Genomic DNA, 22,516 nt, shown 5'->3' with positions numbered 1-22,516 from the left:
TTGTTAAACAGTTTCTCTGAAGAAGTTTTATCTCTATTTCTATCAATATTGAGTAAAACTCAGCATTAAAGCAATTTATACCCCCGATTTCTCCAGAGTTCTCTATGTACATCTGCTCTCTATCTGACTCACGTGCAGACTAACCAGCGATCTCTCATGTGCGTGAGAGAAACCCGGAAGTAAGCAGTGCGCCAACCACCATTGAGATACATCATTGGTCGAACACAACATTAAACTTTCTTCTTATTGGCTGAAACTTTGACCATAAAATAACTACATTTAGAGATTCAACAAATAAAATAATTATATTTTTATAACTTTTGTAACTGGGGTTACACCCTCCCCCCTTGTTCTCATGCACGTCCTCGTGCATGCATGTGGCTGCATTGTCACTGCTGCCAAAGGATCCCCAGGTTCCATAACACACTGGTTCTGAATAATGTCAGAATTATTCTCTGCTTGAGCAAATGCAGTACTTAGGCCTTGTAATAAGGACTGAACTACTGAAATCAAGGGATTCCCTAACTGAGGATAATGAAATTTCTTTGGGGGTTTGGTCACTCTTGTGGAATGTCTAACACCCTCCTCCTGTGACTTTCCTTTTCTTGACACCATGTCATTAGGTACGGCTTCACAAGTAGGACTATTTCCTTTGCTCTGATCAAGATCTGACTCCTCAGCTGGATTCAGGTCTACACTTTCCAGTATCTCAGACTGGTCAATTAACTCAGAGTTATCACATTCTTCCTCCCATGACACTGCTACAGGATTTTCCATTCTACCTTCTCCAGGCTCATCTTCAACACTTCTTACAGGTAAGTTCTCATTTGCTTTATCACATAGTTGTTTTTGTTTTTCAGTAACTTCTTGTACCTCTCTTTCTAGGTAATCTGTATTTGGTTGGGCAGCATCCGCTACATCAACCTCAATTGTGCTTGGTACAATCAACTGGCTGTCTATCTGCTGGGAAGAATTTTCATTAGAGACAAGGTGAGAAACCAAGTCTAGTGATTTTCTAGGCATGACACAATAAGAATGTTCACTCTCAGAATTCTCCCCATCATTAGAACATTCTGCTTCATTATCATTTTCCACACCAGACTGAGCTCTGGTTCTGCGTCTGTGTCGTACCTTGTGTGAAGCTGTCTCAGTTGCTTCAACTTGGGGCAAAAACCCACAAGGTAAGAGCAGATCTCGGTGCAGGGTACGGACAGGACCATTTTTTCCTTCAGGGCAAACAGTATACACAGGTATGTCTCGTACTTTACTCAACACAACATAAATATCTGTTTCCCACTTGTCTGCCAGTTTGTGTTTCCCCCTTAACCTGACATTTTTTACCAAAACTCTATCTCCCACTTCCAGAACAGAATTCACCACATTTTTGTCAAACCTCTTTTTATTCCGTTCAGCCACCTTTTTACTGTTTTCCACTGCCAACTTATAACTTTCCTCTAGTCTTTGCTTTAGAGAGGTCACATACTGTGAGTGAGATTGCTGTGGTTCATCATTCAAGATTCCAAAGGCTATGTCAAGTGGCAACCGTGGCTGCCTTCCAAACATCAACTCGTATGGTGAGTAGCCAGTGACATCGTTTCTCGTGCAATTATACGCATGCACCATTGGCTTGACATAATCTTTCCAATGAGCTTTCTGTTTGTTTTCTAGGGTACCCAACATTTGCAATAGAGTCCTATTAAACCGCTCTACTGGGTTTCCCCTAGGGTGGTATGGTGTCGTTCTTACTTTACGAATCCCTGCAATCTTACACAATTCTTGTATAAGGCGCGACTCAAAATCCGGCCCTTGGTCGCTATGTAGCTTCTCGGGGAAACCATAATGAACCAAAAAATGTTCCCAAAGGCACTTAGCTACCGTCTGAGCCTTCTGGTTACGTGTTGGAATTGCAACCGCGTATTTCGTAAAGTGATCAGTAATTACTAGAATGTCTTTCGTATTGCTGCTGTCGGGCTCCACGGATAGAAAGTCCATACAAAGCAACTCTAATGGACGGCTGGTCTGTATGTTCACCAAGGGGGCGGCTTTCTGTACCGGAGCCTTCCGCCTGACACAACGTTCACAAGTACTTATCTTCTTTTCTACAGCACTGGCCATTCGGGGCCAATAAAACCGGGCCCTAAGAAGGTCAAGAGTCCTCTCAACCCCTAGGTGACCCATATCATCATGTAAAGAGGTAAGTACTAACTCTCTCAAATCTTTAGGTAATGCGAGTTGCCTTCGCACCCTTCCCTGATCTATACGCTTTCGGTACAATAAGCCACGTCTGATCTCAAATTTACTCCACTCACGAAACCACAAAGCCATTTCCATTGAAACATTTTTCATGCTGGGCGGTCTTTTGTTTGCTTCTAGCAGATCAATTATCTCCCTTATTTCAGAGTCGGCTCTTTGTCTACATGCCAAGTCATCCTCTGACAAGGTAGGAATAGCTGGTAAGCCATGATCACACTCATCTAGAAAAGCTTGGGGTAAAGAATTTGCACTCACACCTAGAGACTCAGCTAAAACCACTGGAGAAGTCTGAATCTGGTGCCTCTCACAGATGGCGTTCACTACCTCTGGCAATATGACTTGCGGCCCTTGTTCACCACCCAAATGATTCAGCGTGAACTGCTTTATGCGTTCTTGTTCTTTCTGGGACTCTACATCATCCCTAAGGGGACCGTTAGGACGTCGAGACAATCCGTCTGCGTCCATATTTTGAGTTCCTGCTCGATACTGAATTTTGAAATTGTACGTCGACAAGCTGGAGAGCCATCGATAGCTTGCGGCGTCAAGCTTTGCCGAAGTCAGAATATACGTTAGCGGATTACTATCCGTTACCACAGTGAATTCACTCCCGTACAAATAATCACTAAATTTGGAGGTAACCGCCCACTTCAATGCTAAAAACTCCAGCTTATGGGCTGGGTATCTAGCTTCACTTCGAGTCAACCCCCGACTGGCATATGCAATGACCCTCAGCTGCCCCTCCTGCTCTTGATACAAAGCAGCACCGAGCCCAATGGTACTGGCATCGGTATGTAACAGGTAAGGGAGTCTGGGATCAGCATATCCCAGAATAGGAGCAGTCGTGAGTTTGTCCACAATTGTGTCAAATGCTCTTTGGCATTCGTTAGTCCATCTTTCCCCCAATGGATCTCTGGGGTTCAGGTAAGTTTGCTTTACTTCTCTACACTTAGCATTTTTCCGAACCGGAGGATATCCAGCCGTGAGATCATTCAGGGGTCTAACAATTTTTGAGAAGTCCTTCACAAACCTACGGTAATAGCCGGCAAATCCTAAAAAGGATTTTAACTCTTTTAGAGTCTGCGGTTTTGGCCAGGTCTTTACGGCTTCTATTTTGCTTGGATCTGTACTAACACCATGTTGAGACACAATATGACCCAGGTAACGTACGGATGTTTGAAAGAAACTACACTTTTCGGGAGAAAGTTTTAGCCCGTACTCCTTCAACCGGTTTAGCACTTTTATCAGACGGCGTTCATGTTCTTCAAGAGTGTCTGAAAACACAATTAAGTCATCAATGAATACCAAGACCTCGCTCCTGTTTAGGCTACCCATACAGCGCTCCATGAGCCGCTGAAAAGTACTTGGGGCATTCGTTATGCCCTGTGGCATCCGGTTAAATTCCCAAAATCCGATTGGGCATACAAATGCTGTCTTGGCTTTATCCTGCTCATTCATCTCTATCTGATAGTATCCTGACTTCAGATCTAAAACAGAGAACCACTTGGAGCCTGTGAGTACCGAAAATGCCTCCTCAAGATTTGGAAGAGCATAGGCATCCTTAATGGTCTGCACATTCAACTTTCTGAAGTCAATACAAAGACGAACCGAGTTATCTTTCTTTCTCACCACTACAATGGGAGATGCAAAGGGTGATTCAGATTCCCTAATTATTCCAGCGTCTAACAACTCCTGTAAGTGTTTCCTAACTGCACTAACATCTTGTGGATGTATGGGTCTGGGTCGCTGCTTAAAAGGAGTCTCATTGCTAAGCTTAATATGATGCTTAACTCTGTCTGTATGGCCATAATCCATATCATGTAAAGCGAAAACCTCAGGCATCGTATTCAGCAAAGCGGTTATTCGACACTTCCATTCCGTCGGCAAGGGTGAATCACCAAAGTCAATGTTTATCTGTGGTTCATTTGATTGGTCTTGAGCTTGCGAGAAGTCACTTCTCTGAGAAATGTCTGTCACTTTCTGAACTGAGCAAACATTAGCTAGCACAGTCTTGGGAGATATATTGATGTCAACTTGAGTTTCATTCTTTACCAACAGTGGCACACTAAAGGAGCGTTTGCCAGGTAAAGCATGCAAACTACTGGCTACAACTAACCCACCCGGTAAGTTGGACATTTCAGTAGAGTCAATGACAGCTAAATCTTCAATCAGACAATGGTTCAGTTGAACAACTCCATCAAAAACTACAGTACGACCTGCAGGTACAATCTCAGGGTTGTCCCCTCTTAAAGTCACATGCCCCAGGACTTCAGCACACCTCTGCTTATGCCTAGCACTCAAAATCTTAAGCACAGCTCGATACCCATTGAAAGCTGGGTTGAGCTCAAGGTCTCCCTGGGCATGCACATCATACAATGCATCTAAGGAATTGGTACCTATCAATATCTGCTGCACTCCCTTCAAGTCTGGGACCACTAAAGCTAGTGTGTCAATATTTGCTGTGACCCCTAGAAACTCCTTAGGAAAGGTTAAGGTAAGTTCTACATACCCTAAATAGGGTACCGACTGCCCGTTGGCCCCTTCAACCTCTAACAAGGCATCTAAAGGCTTCACAGGGAAATCAGATAAGTGTGCATTGTGGAAGGACAATGGAATTGTGGTTACCTGAGAACCGGTGTCTAGTAAACAATTCACTTCTGTTCCCTCAATGCACAACTGAGCAGTGCACTTTGTCCCAATTAACCCTTTTGGTAACCTCCCTGATATCTTGTCCTTACATTGAAAGTCAAAAGGTTTTCTGAACTGATTAGGGCACTCAAGTTGGCTTCCGATCTCTGTATGCCCTAGTACAGAGTCGGTTTGGAGTTTAACTGCTGAGGCACAACATGATTCTGTGAATCCCAATGAGCTTGTTTCTCCCTCAGCAAACGACGCTTTCTATCAACTTCAAGAGGGTTTGGATCATTTTTGCAATGAGCAACTATGTGCCCATCCTCACCACAATTAAAGCAGTACCTGGGACGGGGTCGAGCAGAGACTACATCACTCAAGTTAGACTGTCCACGTTTGTTTAACTCAGTCTGCTTAGGCTGTGGCTTTTCAAAGTTTCCATGTGAACCTAACAGCTTTTGGGTTTGATTTTTCTGTGGTCCAGTTACAGCTAATTGAGCTTTTAGCTCAGCAACCTGCTTCCTTAGGTCTGCAAGTTCTGAAACATCTGAGTCAAGGTGAGTGTTCTTTTTAGTCATAGCTGAGCCTATAGCTTTTACCTGTGCTCGCAACTCATTTATTTCTTCTCTTAGCATAGAAATCCCTGCTGTTTCCTGAGAATCAGTTTGACCCTGCTTATGGACTCGAGACTTCAAAGGCACTAACTGAGCATGTATTTCCGATATTTGCTTTTTCACCGGATCAACATCAGCAGCTGCTCCAGCGCCTACCTCAGTAGCATTAGACGACAGCTGGTGCACTGTAGCACGTGACTTAAATGAGTGTAAGCCAGGTTTTGTCATTCCCAAATGGCTTCGCATGCGTTCCTCTTTTGAGGCTTGCTTGTCCTCCTCGGTCCTAACAGCCACTACCAACTCAGCAAAGGAAGGCGGTTCGTTCTTTCTTTTTTCGAGATTCAAACTTACTAGTAAATTGCTGTCCCAACACCCACGACAGAATTGTCGCAGTAAGTAGTGGTTACGCTCAGCCTCTGAAATACCTCCTCTCCGCACTGTTGCGCTCAGCATGACTTGCAGTCTATGCAGGTAACTAGAGGGCTTTTCACCTTGGTTTTGCAACAGAGTCATATACCTCGCAAGGAGCTCATCACCGTCTTCAACTGACCCATAAACGGACTCTAAAAGTCCTAGATACATCAACGGAGACGCATGAGACCCGATATGTTTCACAACATCTGCTGCTGGCGGCAAAAGGCTGTCTAGTATTTTTCGAGTGCGAGACAAGTCAGAAATGGATGGGTCATCAAGTAAAAAATCAACACTCGCTCTCCAGGTTTCAAAGTCAGGTTCGTTAGCTGGTCGAGGACTTTTTCCTGAAAATGACCTCAAACGCATTGGAACGTACTGATTGGAAACAGCATCAGTAGCCCGCACAATATGTTCAACTACTACACGCTGAATACCAGGTGGACCCATTACATCAACTGGCAGGGTAGTATGCACTGGCACAGCACCCGCTTGGTCATTGGTCTTGGTCAGGTTTTGATATTTACTTTGTTCAACACTGGACACAGAGGCCCTATCAATCAATGGTGTAGTTGCAGTACGTTCGACTGCTTGTTGGATTTGTGGTAATGACCTATGAGGTTGAGAATCTGCCACAATACGGTGCACATTACTTTCACTTGGTCTAGATGATGGTTCATTACAAGCGCTACCTAGCTTTCTTAACTCTTGAATCACATCATGAAAAGATCTCCCACTAGCTTTGGCAATTTCTTGAAGTTCATCCATACACTCTTTAGTGACATCACTTCCAGCCACTTGTGGATACACACTGCTCAAGGCTTGCACATTGAAAGTGACGTCTGCTTTAGAAGCACCGACGATTCGTAAAGGCAACAAGGTTTGCAGCTCGTCCATAGCTGAGCTGTATTGGAACTCAATGATAGCATGTCGATGAAACTCAGAAGTTGGGCTATCTATGAGCAAGGTACGTTTTATGCTACCATAACGCAATAGCCACTGCTCTAAATCATCATCACTTTCTGACAATGTTATACCACTCACCAGGACGGCATTGTTAACATTCACGTTTTCTCTTTTCACAATATCCATAATGGTGATCACTGCACTACAAAACACTAGTTTCAGAGATGTCACTGTTGTTGATAAGCATCCAAAGGCTCCTGGCTGGCTCTCGCCAAGTTTTGTAACCCGTCTTCTAGTTCCTACAGACACAACAGGTCTGAGCTATGGACCAGCTCTTTCAGAAGATCAGATTCGACTACTGAGCCCAGGAGCTTCCAACAACAATGAATCACTCACACACTTAAGTTCAACTGAAGATAGATAAATGTATTATATTCTCAGATTTTAGTAATGTATCTAAATTCCATTACACAAAAAAATATAAAAAATAACAAACAAACAAAAATAAACAGAATAATTGGTTTGTTGCAATATTGTTCAAAGAAAAGAATAACAAACTTCCTCTTCTCTCTTTTTCAGATCACCTCAGTTCCAGGATCTTACAGGACAACTTAAGGTAAGTGTTTTCTCTTTTTAGTGTTACAAATGTATCACCATATACACTATTTTCTTCTTACTTTTATGTTTCCCTTTCTTAATTTACTTTTCTGTTTACATTCATTTACTCTGTGAATTTTAAATAACCCAAATCACAGTAATAAAGAAAAAAATGAAATAAAGTGCTTAATGCACAATTAAATCAATTCACATTAACACTTATCAATGTGCTTATAATGATTAATTCCCTTTCCAGATGTATTTCAAAACCTTAGACTTGAAATTGAACATATAACCCAAAACAAAACAATAAATTCACTGTAAACTCCGATGCACATTCAAAATGTAAATCACATTATATGTAAGCTCAATTAAATCAGTAAATCAGTCTTTACCAGAACAATTAATCAGTCTTTAACAAAACAGTAAATCTTTAGATCTTCTTTTTATCAGTCTTTATGATCCTTTTCACATAAATGGATTGTTTTATATCTCAGTCTTTCCTTTTAGATGAAATTACTCCACAAGAAAAATAGGGAAAAAAATGTAACTGTGTGTGTTTCACTTGCCTACTGTCCGTTTGGCAATAAAAGGGTTAAATCTCACGCATTTAAGACTCGATGAAAACTCCTCGTGGCTCGCCAGTCCCAACTCCGCCCACTATCGGAAGAATTAGAAACGATTCCAGAAAGTTCGGTCGTTACCGTAGCAACTTAGCCTCGTGTGCAAAACAGCACCCCATACGCAGCATTCACAGCGCAGGATGGAGACGTCCGTAGGCAACAATCATATAAACTTCAAAACAAACACAACAACAACAAAAAAAAAAAACCTGACCTTGAATACACAAGGCCACAAAAGCATCATTAGTTTCCAAAGTCTTCATAAAATGCATTAATGTTTACATAAAGGTCAACTTTATCAAAATAACATTACATTGCATCACATATAAAGCATATAAGCTTCACATTTCACTCTTAAACCATAAAGAAAATTAAATAAACTCATTCACATTGCATATTTAACTTATATACATTTAAACACATTAAATGTAATGAATTTGAAAACTTTAACTCACCAAAACCAATGATAAAGTCCGTTTCAAATTGTTAAACAGTTTCTCTGAAGAAGTTTTATCTCTATTTCTATCAATATTGAGTAAAACTCAGCATTAAAGCAATTTATACCCCCGATTTCTCCAGAGTTCTCTATGTACATCTGCTCTCTATCTGACTCACGTGCAGACTAACCAGCGATCTCTCATGTGCGTGAGAGAAACCCGGAAGTAAGCAGTGCGCCAACCACCATTGAGATACATCATTGGTCGAACACAACATTAAACTTTCTTCTTATTGGCTGAAACTTTGACCATAAAATAACTACATTTAGAGATTCAACAAATAAAATAATTATATTTTTATAACTTTTGTAACTGGGGTTACATTCACATTAATTGTAAACGTATCCATTAAATTGGATTGATTTAAATGGCACCTCAGGAACACTCCTCCCTTCGAAAAATCAGTAAGGCTGATGAAAAAGATGGTGGAGAGCGATACAATAATCCTTCTGTCATTATCTGTTATAAAATCTAATTATTCAAACCTCCCCATATATTTAAATAAAACCTCACATTTCTTCTAGGTAATCACCCAATTGGGCCTGAATAATTGGAGTGACCATTTACAGAAGACACTTTGCTTTACTAACCCTAATAAATGAAATGAGGCGGACGGCTCAGATGAATAAAAAAAGTGATAAAATGGACTGTGAAGATAAGCGGTGGGAAGTAATTAAATCGTCCAGCTGCACTCCTTCATAGTCAGACATGGTTATCTCCCAGGCCATCCCATAATAATCATTCATTTCCTTCAAGATCTAAATGGCTCTCAAATGACGAGTGAGTAAAATCACACACTGTGTCAACCTCGACAAAGTTTAGAGAAAGTTTTTAAAGAATCCATTTCCAAAATATAAGAGGTGAGATTGCTTTGATCCATCTATGATTTGCTGTTCATCTTCACATGGTTTCACAGGCTTAGCATCAAATGGACATCGCATTAACACTTCCATCAATACCAGATGCTCTTTTAACATTTTAACCTCACAAAGAGATGTAATGGTGGAGAACAGTGTGAAATACACTTCTGTTTTTCCACAGGATGGCAAACAAGTATATAAAAGAGGTATAAAAGGAATTCCTTTAACATCCAAACAAACTTTTGGTTGCACAAAATGTACTCTGTAGTGGAAATGGTAAGAAAATAAATGCTTTTTTGAACATTTCTTTTTGAAAAGGTTTCGAACATTTGACTTAATGGTTCTTTGGGAACCAAATATGGTTCCTCTGGCAGGGGTTCTCAAACTTTTTGTAAAAATAAACAAATTAATCTGATAGACTGACAATGACTTGCTGGACAATATTCGTGCCATCACAATATGATAAATATGACAGTTTTATAGTCAGAGGTTATTGGTTATCTCACTCCAGAATAATATATATTCTGTATGTGATCTGTCAAAATACTGAGATTATGGGCCAGATTTACTAAATGGGACAAATTAGCATAAGAGCGCAATTCCAAAAAGCACCAATGGAAGTGATGATATATGTGGGTTATTTACTAAAAAAGCTGATTTCCAAAATGATCAAGGCAACAATTGCAGCCATTTTAAGCACAAAATGATTTAAGACATGCTTTTTTGGCGTTAAATAATGGCGCAAAGCATGGGAGCGAGCATCATTGGAATGCAGTGTTTCCTATACATTAATGGATTTGTCAGTCAGCACACAAAATCAAATTTGACAACCACAATTAGATGTTTGCACATCGCGTTTATCACTGTACCTTTTTCCTCACATGACAGTTTCTGTACAAATACCTGTGGCGTCAGAAACGGCAAGGAAAACACTGATATGGTGTTCCTGATTCTCAGCCTGTGGATGTTTATCACAGCTAAAAGGGAGTTTGGAAATTTACAACAAAGCAGGGAACTGGTTTGCTCGAGACAAAAGCTAAAGGTGGTGCTAAAAATTATTGGGTACTACGTACTGTGCCCAGTGGAAATGCCCCCAAAAGTGAAGTGAGTTGACCCGACCCGTGGGGTACTATGCAATGGAAAAGCACAATTAGGTTTATTTACTTTAGTTAGGTTACTCTATGGGGCGGTTTCATGAAACACAAACATAGCTTACAAAATAAAACAATACTGGTGTGCATATTAAGACAAAATTATGGCACTGATAAATGTTCAGATATGTAAGTGCAAGAGGTTTTTAAATGAAGACAGCTGAAATGTGCATTTTAGACTGGGACTAAACTCTGTCTGAGTAACCCCCCCATGTGGCAATTGCTCCTTCATGCTCTTGCTCAGTCCATCTTTCATAATTAATTAAAGTGTGAAATAATAAAATCTACATAATTGAGTTTTCTCTTTCATGATGTCTTTCCATGAACAGCATTGAAGTGTGAAAAATTGGTTCCACTAATCAGATTAAACCCATTCAGCTCATTGTGTCAGTATAAATAAATGACTACAGAACAATGAATTCATTTAAACAAGAGTGAGAAACAGACATCACTTGTTCATAAGAAACACATCAAAGGGTTTGAGACAATAAGTGCTGCAAATACTGCACAGTAGCAAGACCATGCATTTCATTTCATGCAATAACATGAGACTGCACTAATATGAACTCTTTTTAGGTCCAAAACTGTACTTTTTTCGAAAACGTACATCCCCAGTGACAGCTAGGGTATATATTTTGACCTTTTATTCAATACTTGAATTTGTAAAGATTCCTTTAAACTATTCCCCGCCAGCCTTTAAAAAAAGTTGCACACTGATTTTCACAAAAGTTTCACAAAATGCCTTCCAGGAAAATTTTCTTCTATAAATATATAAACACAAATACACTCACCTAAAGGATTATTAGGAAAATCTGTTAAATCTCTCATTACACAGTAAGCATGGCACTTGCTTCAATGCATTTAGGGGTGTGGTCCTGGTCAAGACAATCTCCTGAACTCCAAACTGAATGTCAGAATGGGAAAGAAAGGTGATTTAAGCAATTTTGAGCGTGGCATGGTTGTTGGTGCCAGACAGGCCGATCTGAGTATTTTTTACAATCTGCTCAGTTACTGGGATTTTCACGTACAACCATTTCTAGGGTTTACAAAGAATGGTGTGAAAAGGGAAAAACATCCAGTATGCGGCAGTCCTGTGGGCAAAAATGCCTTGTTGATGCTAGAGGTCAGAGGAGAATGAGCCGACTGATTCAAGCTGATAGAAGAGCAACTTTGACTGAAATAACCACTCGTTACAACCGAGGTATGCAGCAAAGCATTTGTGAAGCCACAACACGCACAACCTTGAGGCAGATGGGCTACAACAGCAGAAGACCCCATCGGGTACCACTCATCTCCTCTACAAATAGGAAAAAGAGGCTACAATTTGCACAAGCTCGCAATAATTGGAACGGGAGCTTCATGCCCTAGATGTGCATCCCACAAATCTCCATCAACTGCAAGATACTATCCTATCAATATGAGCCAACATTTCTAAAGAATGCTTTTAGCACCTTGTTGAATCAATGCCACTTAGAATTAAGGCAGTTCTGAAGGCGAAAGGGGATGAAACACAGTATTAGTATGGTGTTCCTAATAATCCTTTAGGAGAGTGTATATCAAATGAAAAAGTTTCATCCAATCTTCATTTGTTCTCTTTTTATAACCTCTCAAATATGGGTAGGTTTCTTCGAAATACCAAATTTTGAGCAAAAAGCTGATATAATTGCATTTTTGTAAAGGATTTTTGTTAGAGATCAGATTCAGAACGAAGATCAAAACATACACAAAGTTCAAATGTTGATGGATTCGTTTTTGCTTCAATCTTTTTATAAACCTGGTAAGAGCGCCACCTACTATAATTCCTCTATTATACAGATTACCTTAAAAACTCGTCAGGGAAGTGTCAATGGCAGGCAAATGTTTTCCCTTAAAGGCGGAGTCCACGATGTTTGAAAAACGCGTTGGAAAAGGAGACGGGCCGACTACCAAAACACACTTATAGCCAATCAAATCAAATCAAATGCCGGTTTGCGTATGTGTGGGGCGGGTCTATCAACAGAAGGTCCAGATTCTATTGGGGTAGGGGCGTGTTTGTTTAGGTGATTTCAAATATCAACATTGGCTTTCAAACATCATGGACTCCGCCTTTAATTGACGAGATAAGAGTTAAAGGGATAATACACCCAAAAATCTCATGTTGTTACAAACCTGTATACATATTTTTTTGTTCTGATGAACAAATAAAGACATTTTGAGAAAAGTTTGTAACCTAACCATTCGCAGGCCCCATTGACTTCCATAGTAGGAAAAAAGAATACTATGGAAGTGAATGGGGCTCATGATCTGTTTGTTTTCACAATCTCACCACTAGATGCTGCTAAAATTTACACACACTACCTTTAAAACCTGTGGAAGCCCATTCCCGCAACATTAAAAAAAATGCTCTGGTAAATCATAACTTTTATAACCTAATCATAAGTTATAAAAAGTTTTAAAACTTTCAAATTTATGAGATAAAAATAAAAAATCTAATAATTATGAGATAAAAATCTAAATTATTATTCAATTAGTATAATTAGTCATAATATCGACTTTTGATCTTATAATTATGACTAAGGCGGAAATGGGCTTCCGTAAAAAACAACATGTTATTCTCATAGACTATAAAAAAGATGGATGACGTCCGTTTGCTCTCTTTCATTGGTGAAAAGTGAAGCCAGCAGTGATACGGCGCCGGCATCTTGGGTCTCGAGTCAGCGCAGTAGCGATTTCGGGACCAGTCATGCGCAGTAGTGAGCAGGAAGTAAAGCCACGAAATCAAGGCCCCGCCCTCGATATCGCAGAACGCACACAATCACAGCTGTCAATCATGATGTGACGCCACCGTTTTTATAGCATTAAATAACTAAAAACAAACTAATTTTTAAAAACAAACACTTGTATTTACATAAGCGTGATAAAAAATACAGTAAATGACAGAAACCAGCTTCGGAAAAAAGATAATTGAAGTTGTTAATTAAATTGATAATTAAATTGTTTAGTTGCTCTCAAGTCACATTGAATTACATGGGGGTGGCGGGATATATGACCTATACTGGGACCAGCCACTGGGGGGCGATCGAGATGTTTTGGCTTCACTTTTCAGGGTTTTTGTGGCACGATATTTTACACAATGAGTTACGCTGGTGAACAAATAAGACTGCTTGGGGAAGGAAACTTACATTTTCAATGCTTGCAATCTTTAACTTCTTTGTTTTAGGGTTTGCAGGATTTTTACAGCATGGCACGTGATAGATCAGATGTGATGGATGCAGTCTGATTAAATAACAGCTGATTCTCCAGACAAGTGCAGTACATTCTGTTATTTAGCTGAATGATCCATAATTACCGTAAATCAGACAAGATAACACTCGCTCACTTCTTATAATCACAGGTCACAATCAGCTCAAGAGTCTGTCATTATAGCTCTCTGAGCATGCTCACATTCATCGTCCCCAAACATTTACACACTGCCTCAAAGATATTCACAAGCAGATTTGTGTGTCTCTAATCTGTAAAGGGCAACACATTTGGCAACAAAAACCTGGAAATGAGCAGAAAATGCTGAATTTTTAAAATAAATAATAAAGAAAATTTACAGTAAAAAATGCTGCCTTTTTTCAACCATGCAGCATTGGGTAAAAATGGGACAAGGCGTTGGGTTAAAAATATTTTATATTTAAATTTGTATTTCACCTAACAATGGGTTAAAACAACTCAGCATAGGTTAAAGGCGGGGTGAATGATCTCTGTAAGCCAATGTTGACATTTGAAATCACCTAAACAAACATGCCCCTACTCCAACAGAATCTGGACCTTCTTTTGATTGACACACACATACGCAAGCTAGGCAATGATGTCAGTTAGTAGACACGCCCCTTACTGCTGATTGGCTACAAGTGTGTTTTGTTACTCTTTTCCAAAGTGTTTTAAAAAAATCATGCACCCTGCCTTTAATAACAACCCAGTTGGTTGGGTTCGCCCCTTTTTCACCCAATGTTGGGTTGAAAACAACCTAGCATTTTTTATTGTGTGATAAGTAGGCTACTTTTACATGTATACATTAAGCAGACACTTAAAGGTGCAGTGTGTAATTTTTAGAAGGATCTCTTAACAGAACTGCAAAATAATATACAAAACTATATTATCAGGGGTGTATAAAGACCTTTCATAATGAACCATTATGTGTTTATTACCTTAGAACGAGACCTTTTTATCTACATACAAAGAGTGTCCCCTTTCACGGAAGTCGCCATTTTGTGCCGCCATTTTCTACAGAAGCCCTTAATGGACAATTTTTTTTACTAAGTCGTCTCCGACGATGACATGATTGTCCACTGGCAGCTACCGTAGCTTCTCTATGTGTTTCAAAAGCAAGAGGTGAGCAGTTTACTGCACGTTGGTCGCAACCTCACCACTAGATGCCGCCAAAATTTACACACTGCACCTTTAATCCAAAGCAATTTACAGTACATTCAAGATATACAAAGGCCAAATAAACTGTTTAAAAGGTGATTTCCAATGTTTTAATTCAAATTAATTTCTCTCAGATTTAAATTAGCAGTATAGCGTAACATTGACTTCCGTGTAAAAAATGATACACCACTAAGCTTTTCTGTCACATCAACGAGCCAGTGATTGATTAAAAATGGTTACACTTTGCATTTGCCACCAAATTTCCTATCCAGGATGCCTGAGGGATGGTTTCCATCAAGTTGCAGATCTGAATGAAAAACACCGGGCTGGGCGACCCATGCATCCTGCTGTAGACTGCAAATGCCAGCTTCATTAGGAAGGGTTTTCAGGCGTCCTGCTCTGCCAGATGCCGGGCCCTTTGTAGTCCCCACCAATGGATATTTAACATTTTCACGCTCTGTGTGTGGCCCCCCTTAGGACTGTACAAATGTTTAAAAGGGCAAAGAGTTTAGGGCTCGCAGACTCTTCGCTGTGTGACATCTGCATGTATGCTTATTTACTGTACTCTTTTGGAAATCTGTAATGAATGGAAATCTTTGTGCTGGCATGTTCCTTCAAGACCTCAAAAGAAGGTATGAGGAAAACGGCACACTTAACTGAATCCTCTGAAATACAGTGTGTGCATCCTGTGTAAGATTTTATTTTCAATATTGGAAGTCAAATTTAAGTTTTAAAAATGATATTTGTACAGTATTATATTATTATTTCAAGGTTATGTTTATTTAAATAAATGGTAGAGCAATGCACTACATGAGGGAACATGCATACTAATAAAAAAATGTATATCTCGAGTGCACCGTAAGTCACTTTGAATAAAGGAATTTGCCAAATGCTTAAAGGATTAGTCCATTTTCTTGAAAAAAAATCCAGATAATTTACTCACCACCATGACATCCAAAATGTTGATGTCTTTCTTTGTTCAGTGGAAAAGAAATTATGTTTTTTGAGGAAACATTCCAGGATTTTTCTCATTTTAATAAGCTTTAATGGATCCCAACACTTAACACTCAACACTTAACAGAGTTTTGAAAGACTCTAAACGATCCCAAACGAGGCATATGGGTCTTATCTAGCGAAACTTTGACAAGAAAAATAAAAATATGCACTTTTAAACCACAACTTCTCGTCTTCTGTCTATTGTCATCACGTCAAGAGGTCAAGAATGACGAATGCGAAACTCCGCCCCAGTGTTTACAAGTGTGGAGAAAGAGGACCGTTCCGACATTGTTGTATGTTGAATGATAATAATTAATGTCTTTTTGTCAGTTTATTGTTTAAAATGGTCCGCAAATGTGCGTTTCATATATGTAACACGTGACCTTTCTTTGTCACTACGCAATTACGTGAGGTCGCGCTGGCTGGTCACATGACCGGAGGAAGACAAGAAGTTGTGGTTTAAAAGTGCATATATTTATTTTTCTGGTCAAAAATGACAATCGTTTCACTAGATAAGACCCTTATGCCTCGTTTGAGATCGTTTAGAGTCCTTTGAAACTCCGTTAAAAAACTGTTAAAGCTCCACTGTGTACTTCTTTTAGTTAATTCTTAGCAAAAACCCATGTTTTCTTTCAAAAGTATGTGCTCATTCATGTGTAATTACTTCCACCCCACTAATCAAAGTATTCTCGTAAGTGTAGAATCTGCTATTTAAAATACATACCGCCGTAGCGCTCTCTGGCTGAATCCATGTTGTGCCTCCATCTTTGAAATACATTCACCGACGAGGGACATTCCTGAAATTCAAGCTCCGCCTTTCGTGCTTTCAGACAACACTCACGCTAGTTGCACGGAGGTTGCATGTGTAGGCGGTATACGTCATCAAGACAGACTTATTTCAGAATATTAACAATTATAAAGCTGACAATTATTCTTAGTTAATTGTAAATTGATGTAATATGCTTATGACTTGCGAATGTAATGCTCAGTTAATTTAAATAAACCAGGCTTGATGACGTATGCAGCCTGCGACCTGCGTAGACTGAATCCTTCGGCCGCACGCCGTGATAAACCTGCGATCTAATGCTTTGATTTTGAAAGCCTGTTGAAGACATATTCTCGAGGACATTAAAACAAGTCGCCAAGGAAGCGAAACGGGGATTTTAAACGACAACGCGACAGGAAAAACATCAAGACCAAAGTCATATTGGAGTTAGTTTTCCAAGATGAGCCTCAATGGACAATGAAGTTGCTACTTTATATTTTCACCACAGGTAATTCAGCATATTCGTTTACATCTATACAGTCTATGTTGTAAACTTGAAGTTTTATAGTTCCTTGGCTAACTATAGCATGGTTATGCAGTTAGTGTAAACACGCATGTGCTTTTGTGTGCTCGAACACCCACACGCCGTCTCTCCGCCCATTTATGTAATCTGAGGTACTGAGATAAATGTTTTTCATATTTTCTGACCTCTAGCACAAACACACGGTGACAGCGCTATTTTTAGCCTTTCATTGATAAAACGCCGCTGATCTGCGCGCCGTTCGTTTCATTTTACAAGCGTCCTCAGTAATCTGGAAAGAAGCGGTCGAAAATGGACAAAAAGAGACAGATTTAAATGTAATGTGTCTCTCTCGTCCACTTGTGATCTGATCGACAAAACACATCTAAATACCAAGTGTAACAGCCCCTGTGATATTTTTCCTCGCGTGGATGAAAAAGGAGTGTCTAAGCTACGTTTATGGTTGTTTTTTGTATGTGATTTTAAGCGGACATATCATGACCATCAGACTTTTTACATGTTTAACATAAATCTGTGTGCTTTGACGGATCACACGATTGCAAATTGTTCATTTTTTCATTGCTTTAGCTTTAGCTACTGGAAGCCATGTTAACCTTGACATGACAGGGCCACCGTACTAGTTAAAACGCGTTCCGAATGGTGGGGGCTAGAGCGTAATTATCAGTTGGTTGTCATATAGATTTTTACCGCTAGATGGGAGTAGATCCTACACAGTGGGGCTTTAAGTGTTAAGTGTTAAGTGTTGGTGTCTATTAAAGTCCATTACAATGAGAAAAATCCTGGAATGTTTTCCTCAAAAAACATAATTTCTCCTCGACTGAACAAAGAAAGACATCAACATTTTGAATGACATGGTGGTGAGTAAATTATCTGGATTTTTTTAAAGAAAATGGACTAATCCTTTAAATGTACAGTAAATGTAAACAATATCAGACACTCACCTGAATCTTTGCAGATTGCGCCTTTGGGCACAGACAATATTGCAAAGAGTGGAAGCCAACACAAATCCACATCCAAACCAAAGTGCCTGCCTGAGTCTCAGTCAGCTGAAAGCTGTATTACAAAAATATCTTCACTTTCAATAAAAATGCGATAAAGTAATGTGAAAAGGCACTGTGCACTTTATGAGCAATGCAATGTTGTACTGAGTTACTTTTACATGAACTTTACCTTTACTGATGATTCAACTTCAAGGTTTGGAAACAACAAAGTTTTTTTAGCTGAGCTGAGATATTTATATATACGGTATAAGGTGAAAGAATTGCTTTGCTTGTGGCCTTGAACAGTAAGCAGTGACACCTCACCAAAACACAGACCGCATTACTGATAGGACTGTGCATGCCAGTTTGATTCTCTCTCTCTCTCTCTCTCTCTCTCTCTCTCTCTCTCTCTCTCTCTCTCTCTCATTGGAGTACAGCCAGAGCAGGAATGGCAGAATGCCCGTGTATAAAATGAAGTTGTATCTGTACCTCTCTGCTCTCAAGATGAAAGACTAAAAAACAAAAACTTTAACCCTGACTGAAGGGTTTCACAATGGATGGAGATTAGGAACGTTCCTGTTTTCGAATAGACATCTGACCTTTGTGAAGTGTGGCTGTCACGGTATAACCACACACCGTATCACTTTTTTAAATATAATAATCACACATGAACACAGGAATCTAGAGTGGAATATAGTGGCAAACATGTAATATTAAACAATGACTTACAATGAGTGAAGACAATAGTGAGAATATATAAAGAGTTTGGTTCCAAAACACGATAAACGCCATTTTTTTAAATAATTAGTAACCGCCAAAATCAGTATTGTATCAGGTCAGTATTAAAAAAATCCAATATCCACTGTGTTATTCTGTCATCTTTTTTTCTTTTTTTCACAAAACGCGATAAACGCCAGTCCTCCTTCTCTGCAGAATGCAATAAATCCACTTAACAAACCACAGCGCACCATTCCAAACATTGTAAACAATAATGGCGGCGCGTTGAATACACAGCCCAGTCTCACGAAATTTCGTAATATAGTCACGTTTTTTTTTTATTCTTTTTTCGTGATATCACGAATTTCCGCATTTTTCGTGTATATTCGTGACATATGGAAAATAAATCAGAAAAAATAGTATAAACCAATACATAAAGTGACATTCTAATGCAAGCACCAAATCTAACCCTAAACCTAAGGGACAATGGGTTAAAAATTGGAAAAAGCAGTAGAGTAACCAATACGTGCTAGTCACACAAAACAGGAATTCGTTATACGATCACGAAAAAACACGGAAATTCGTGATAATATCACGAAAAAAGAATCACGAAGCCTGGTGAGACTGGTTAGGAATACACAGAATCTTAGTTTTCCTCATCTACTTTGTACTTTGTGATCAACAAACAAACAAAAACAAAATAATACTTTTGATGGCATTGATAAACCTGTAATGGTTTTCTGTGGTGGGGAAGAAACTTAACAGTCCTTCCAGAAAAACGCTGAGTTTTTTTGTGATTGTTGCGGGCAAAAAGCCTCAATTTTGCGGCACGTTTTCTTAAAAAATGCGATGAAATATGCGGGATATTTATGCAATTTATGCGATGGAATTGCGGGAATTTGCGAAAATTGCGGAACTTGCAAAAACTGCGGAAACTTGCAAAAGCTGCAATGATGTTCACGTCACATAATCACGTCACTTCATAACGTTCCCATGGCAATAGAGGACACGGCTGCGCTTTTGGGAAGTAAATGCAACATTTTTCAACTTTCTGCTAATATATATGTGACTTTTGCTACGACAATGCGGGGATTATGAAATCATGCAAGCCCCGCATATTTTGTGCGTGGAAATATGTAATTAATGCGGCGAAAGTGCGTCGTATTTGGAAAAAATGCAGCCCCGCATAAATATGCGGACTTTGGCTGATTGTGCAATATATCGCGCGATCGCACAATCGCGTTTTTCTGGAGGGACTGACTTAAGCCATCAAAAATAAATAATTTAAGCGAGAGGCACTCGGGAGACGGAAAAATGCCGGCTGTTGCTTGTTCTCCCGACAACATCAAGCTTCTGTCATGCTAACACATTGACCCCAGGGGATCTTATGAAAAAAAGTCAACGAAAATCAAGCAGGACCAAAACATTTCACAGCTGATCGCTGTCAAAAAGTTCAGCGACAACGTTCCAAGGATGACAGCAGCAATGACAGTGTTCTTAATATGACAAAGTGTTTTGATTAATGTCATTAATGTGTATTTTTAAATCAGTGTATACCACTAGTCAACTAAATGAATATAACATGGCAAAGATGAATGCACATTTATATCTTGAGTCAATAGATTTATAACATAAAAAACACGGATTTATTGCATTTCCGGAAAAAAATAATCAGTTTTTATAACAAATCTTTGAAAATCAAATAATTGATTTGAATTTTTTATGTTATTATAACCTAAAGATGCTATGTGAAAGTTTGTAACAGAAAATAGTGGGTTTCTTGGTATAGAAAACACATTTTTAACATTAGAATTAGATGCTGGATGACGAGATGCAAAGGCTCGTGGCTGATGTAGTCCGGTGAGTGACGGAGGATATGTTACAGTGTTACAATAGCTTACAACTGTTGCAAAAAGTTCCTTGTTGGGTTTACTCCGGGTACTTCGGTTTCGTCCCACAGTCCTAAAACATGCAGTTTAGGTGAGCTGGAAATGCCAAATTGTCATTTCCCAACTTTCCGAACTGTATTATGCATTTTTTTTACCATGAATATGTGACCCTGGACCACAAAACCATAATAAGTCACACGGGTATATTTGTAGCAATAGCCAACAATACATTTTATGTCAAAAATCATTTGGAAGTAAAGATCCATGAAGATATATTTTGTAAATTTCCTACCATAAATATATCAAAAATGTATTTAGCATTAATAATGTATGTTGCTAAAGACTTCATTTTTGCACCCTTGGATTCCAGATTTTCAAATAGTTATCTTGGCCAAATATTGTCATATTCTAACAAACCATGCATCAATGGAAAATGTGTTTATTCAGCTTATACTGCTCGCCAGACAAAAGAGCTGCACATCTTGGTGTTACTCTACCCTATAGTTTGTATTCCTTCAGTGTTAGTATATGGATTTACATTTTTCACCATAGGGAAGTGCAACAGACAGAACAACAACAACACACACCCGCACACACGCACATACACGATTTAAGCATTACCAGAGGCTATAACATTGAACATCATAATACAATGCAGAAGAAAAGCACAAGACTGACAGGACATCATTGTGGTACACTTCAGAAGAAACCATGTGTAGAGGACACGGACATCTCAGATGATTTACAAAAGCTTGTAGACGAGTACTGCTATAGGGCCGAACCGTTGCATGCGTATATGAATGTTAGTGAGTTAATGATTGAATAAGTTATTATAGTACGCACCGGGCCATGCAGTGGGTTGGATTGTCAGACACCATTTTCCATCTCGCTGCCTGGTGTTCTGCTGTTATTGACCATAAAATGATGGATGGTAGAAATTGCCCTGTTTTTGCATAGATCAATGAAATAAAATAGCATAAAAAGAGGGGAAAAGAAACGAAGGAAAAGTTATTTTTGCAAAACAAGATTAGTCACACTGCTGAATGCAAAGTATGTATTTTTTACGCTTGTCAAAAGTCTTTTCTTACCTTCCCAACATGATCTCACGGCAAGTCGTGTTATAGTCATGATAAATGTGATTAATTTATTTGTGTCCATGGCACGAAATTCAGCTTTTTTCGTGCATTGAGCACTGACGTTTTTGTTGTGTCACTTTAGATTTATAGAATTTCTATAAATAGTTTTTTGTGTCTGTGGTACAACTTTCTTTTTCATGTCATTTTATGTATTGTTTTCTCATTTTTTATTTCTATTTTTAAATCATTATTGCTTGGGGTTTGGGTTAGATTTGGGGTTTTGGTTAGGATGTACTTTTATGTATTTTATGTACATGTTTTTCTTCCGCTTTTAAAACTATTCTCACCTGGAATTGGAGTTAGAGTTGGGGTTTGGGTTAGGTTGTCTAAAAATGTAAAACAAGTGATTCTAACCCCAACCCCAAGTGACAATGATAAATAAATAGGAAAAACAATGAGAAAACAATAGATAAAATGACACGAAAAAGACATTTGTGCTCAAGGCACAAAAAAAGGCTGAATTTTGTGCAATGGACACAAATAAATTAATCAAATTTTTCGTGACTATAACACGACTTTCTGTGAGATCAGCCTGATTTTTACTGGGAACATTAAC

General features: G+C 39.0%; 1 protein-coding gene across 1 annotated transcript; it reads right to left on the bottom strand.

Annotated features, from left to right (window-relative positions):
- Positions 1–5,053: 5,053 nt before the first annotated feature.
- Positions 5,054–8,846, bottom strand: LOC129432899 (uncharacterized). Its single transcript, XM_055191483.2, has 2 exons — positions 8,488–8,846; positions 5,054–8,246 (listed from the first exon to the last, which is right to left on the bottom strand). The coding sequence occupies exon 2, from the start codon at positions 6,996–6,998 to the stop codon at positions 5,055–5,057; it is 1,944 nt and encodes a 647-aa protein (XP_055047458.2). The 5' UTR covers positions 6,999–8,246; positions 8,488–8,846; the 3' UTR covers position 5,054.
- Positions 8,847–22,516: the final 13,670 nt, after the last annotated feature.

The sequence above is a fragment of the Misgurnus anguillicaudatus genome, unplaced genomic scaffold (genome assembly GCF_027580225.2).
Source record: "Misgurnus anguillicaudatus unplaced genomic scaffold, ASM2758022v2 HiC_scaffold_46, whole genome shotgun sequence".
NCBI classification, from domain to species: domain Eukaryota; kingdom Metazoa; phylum Chordata; class Actinopteri; order Cypriniformes; family Cobitidae; genus Misgurnus; species Misgurnus anguillicaudatus.
Note: the sequence above shows the minus strand (reverse complement) of the source record. Positions and strands in the feature narration are given on the sequence as shown.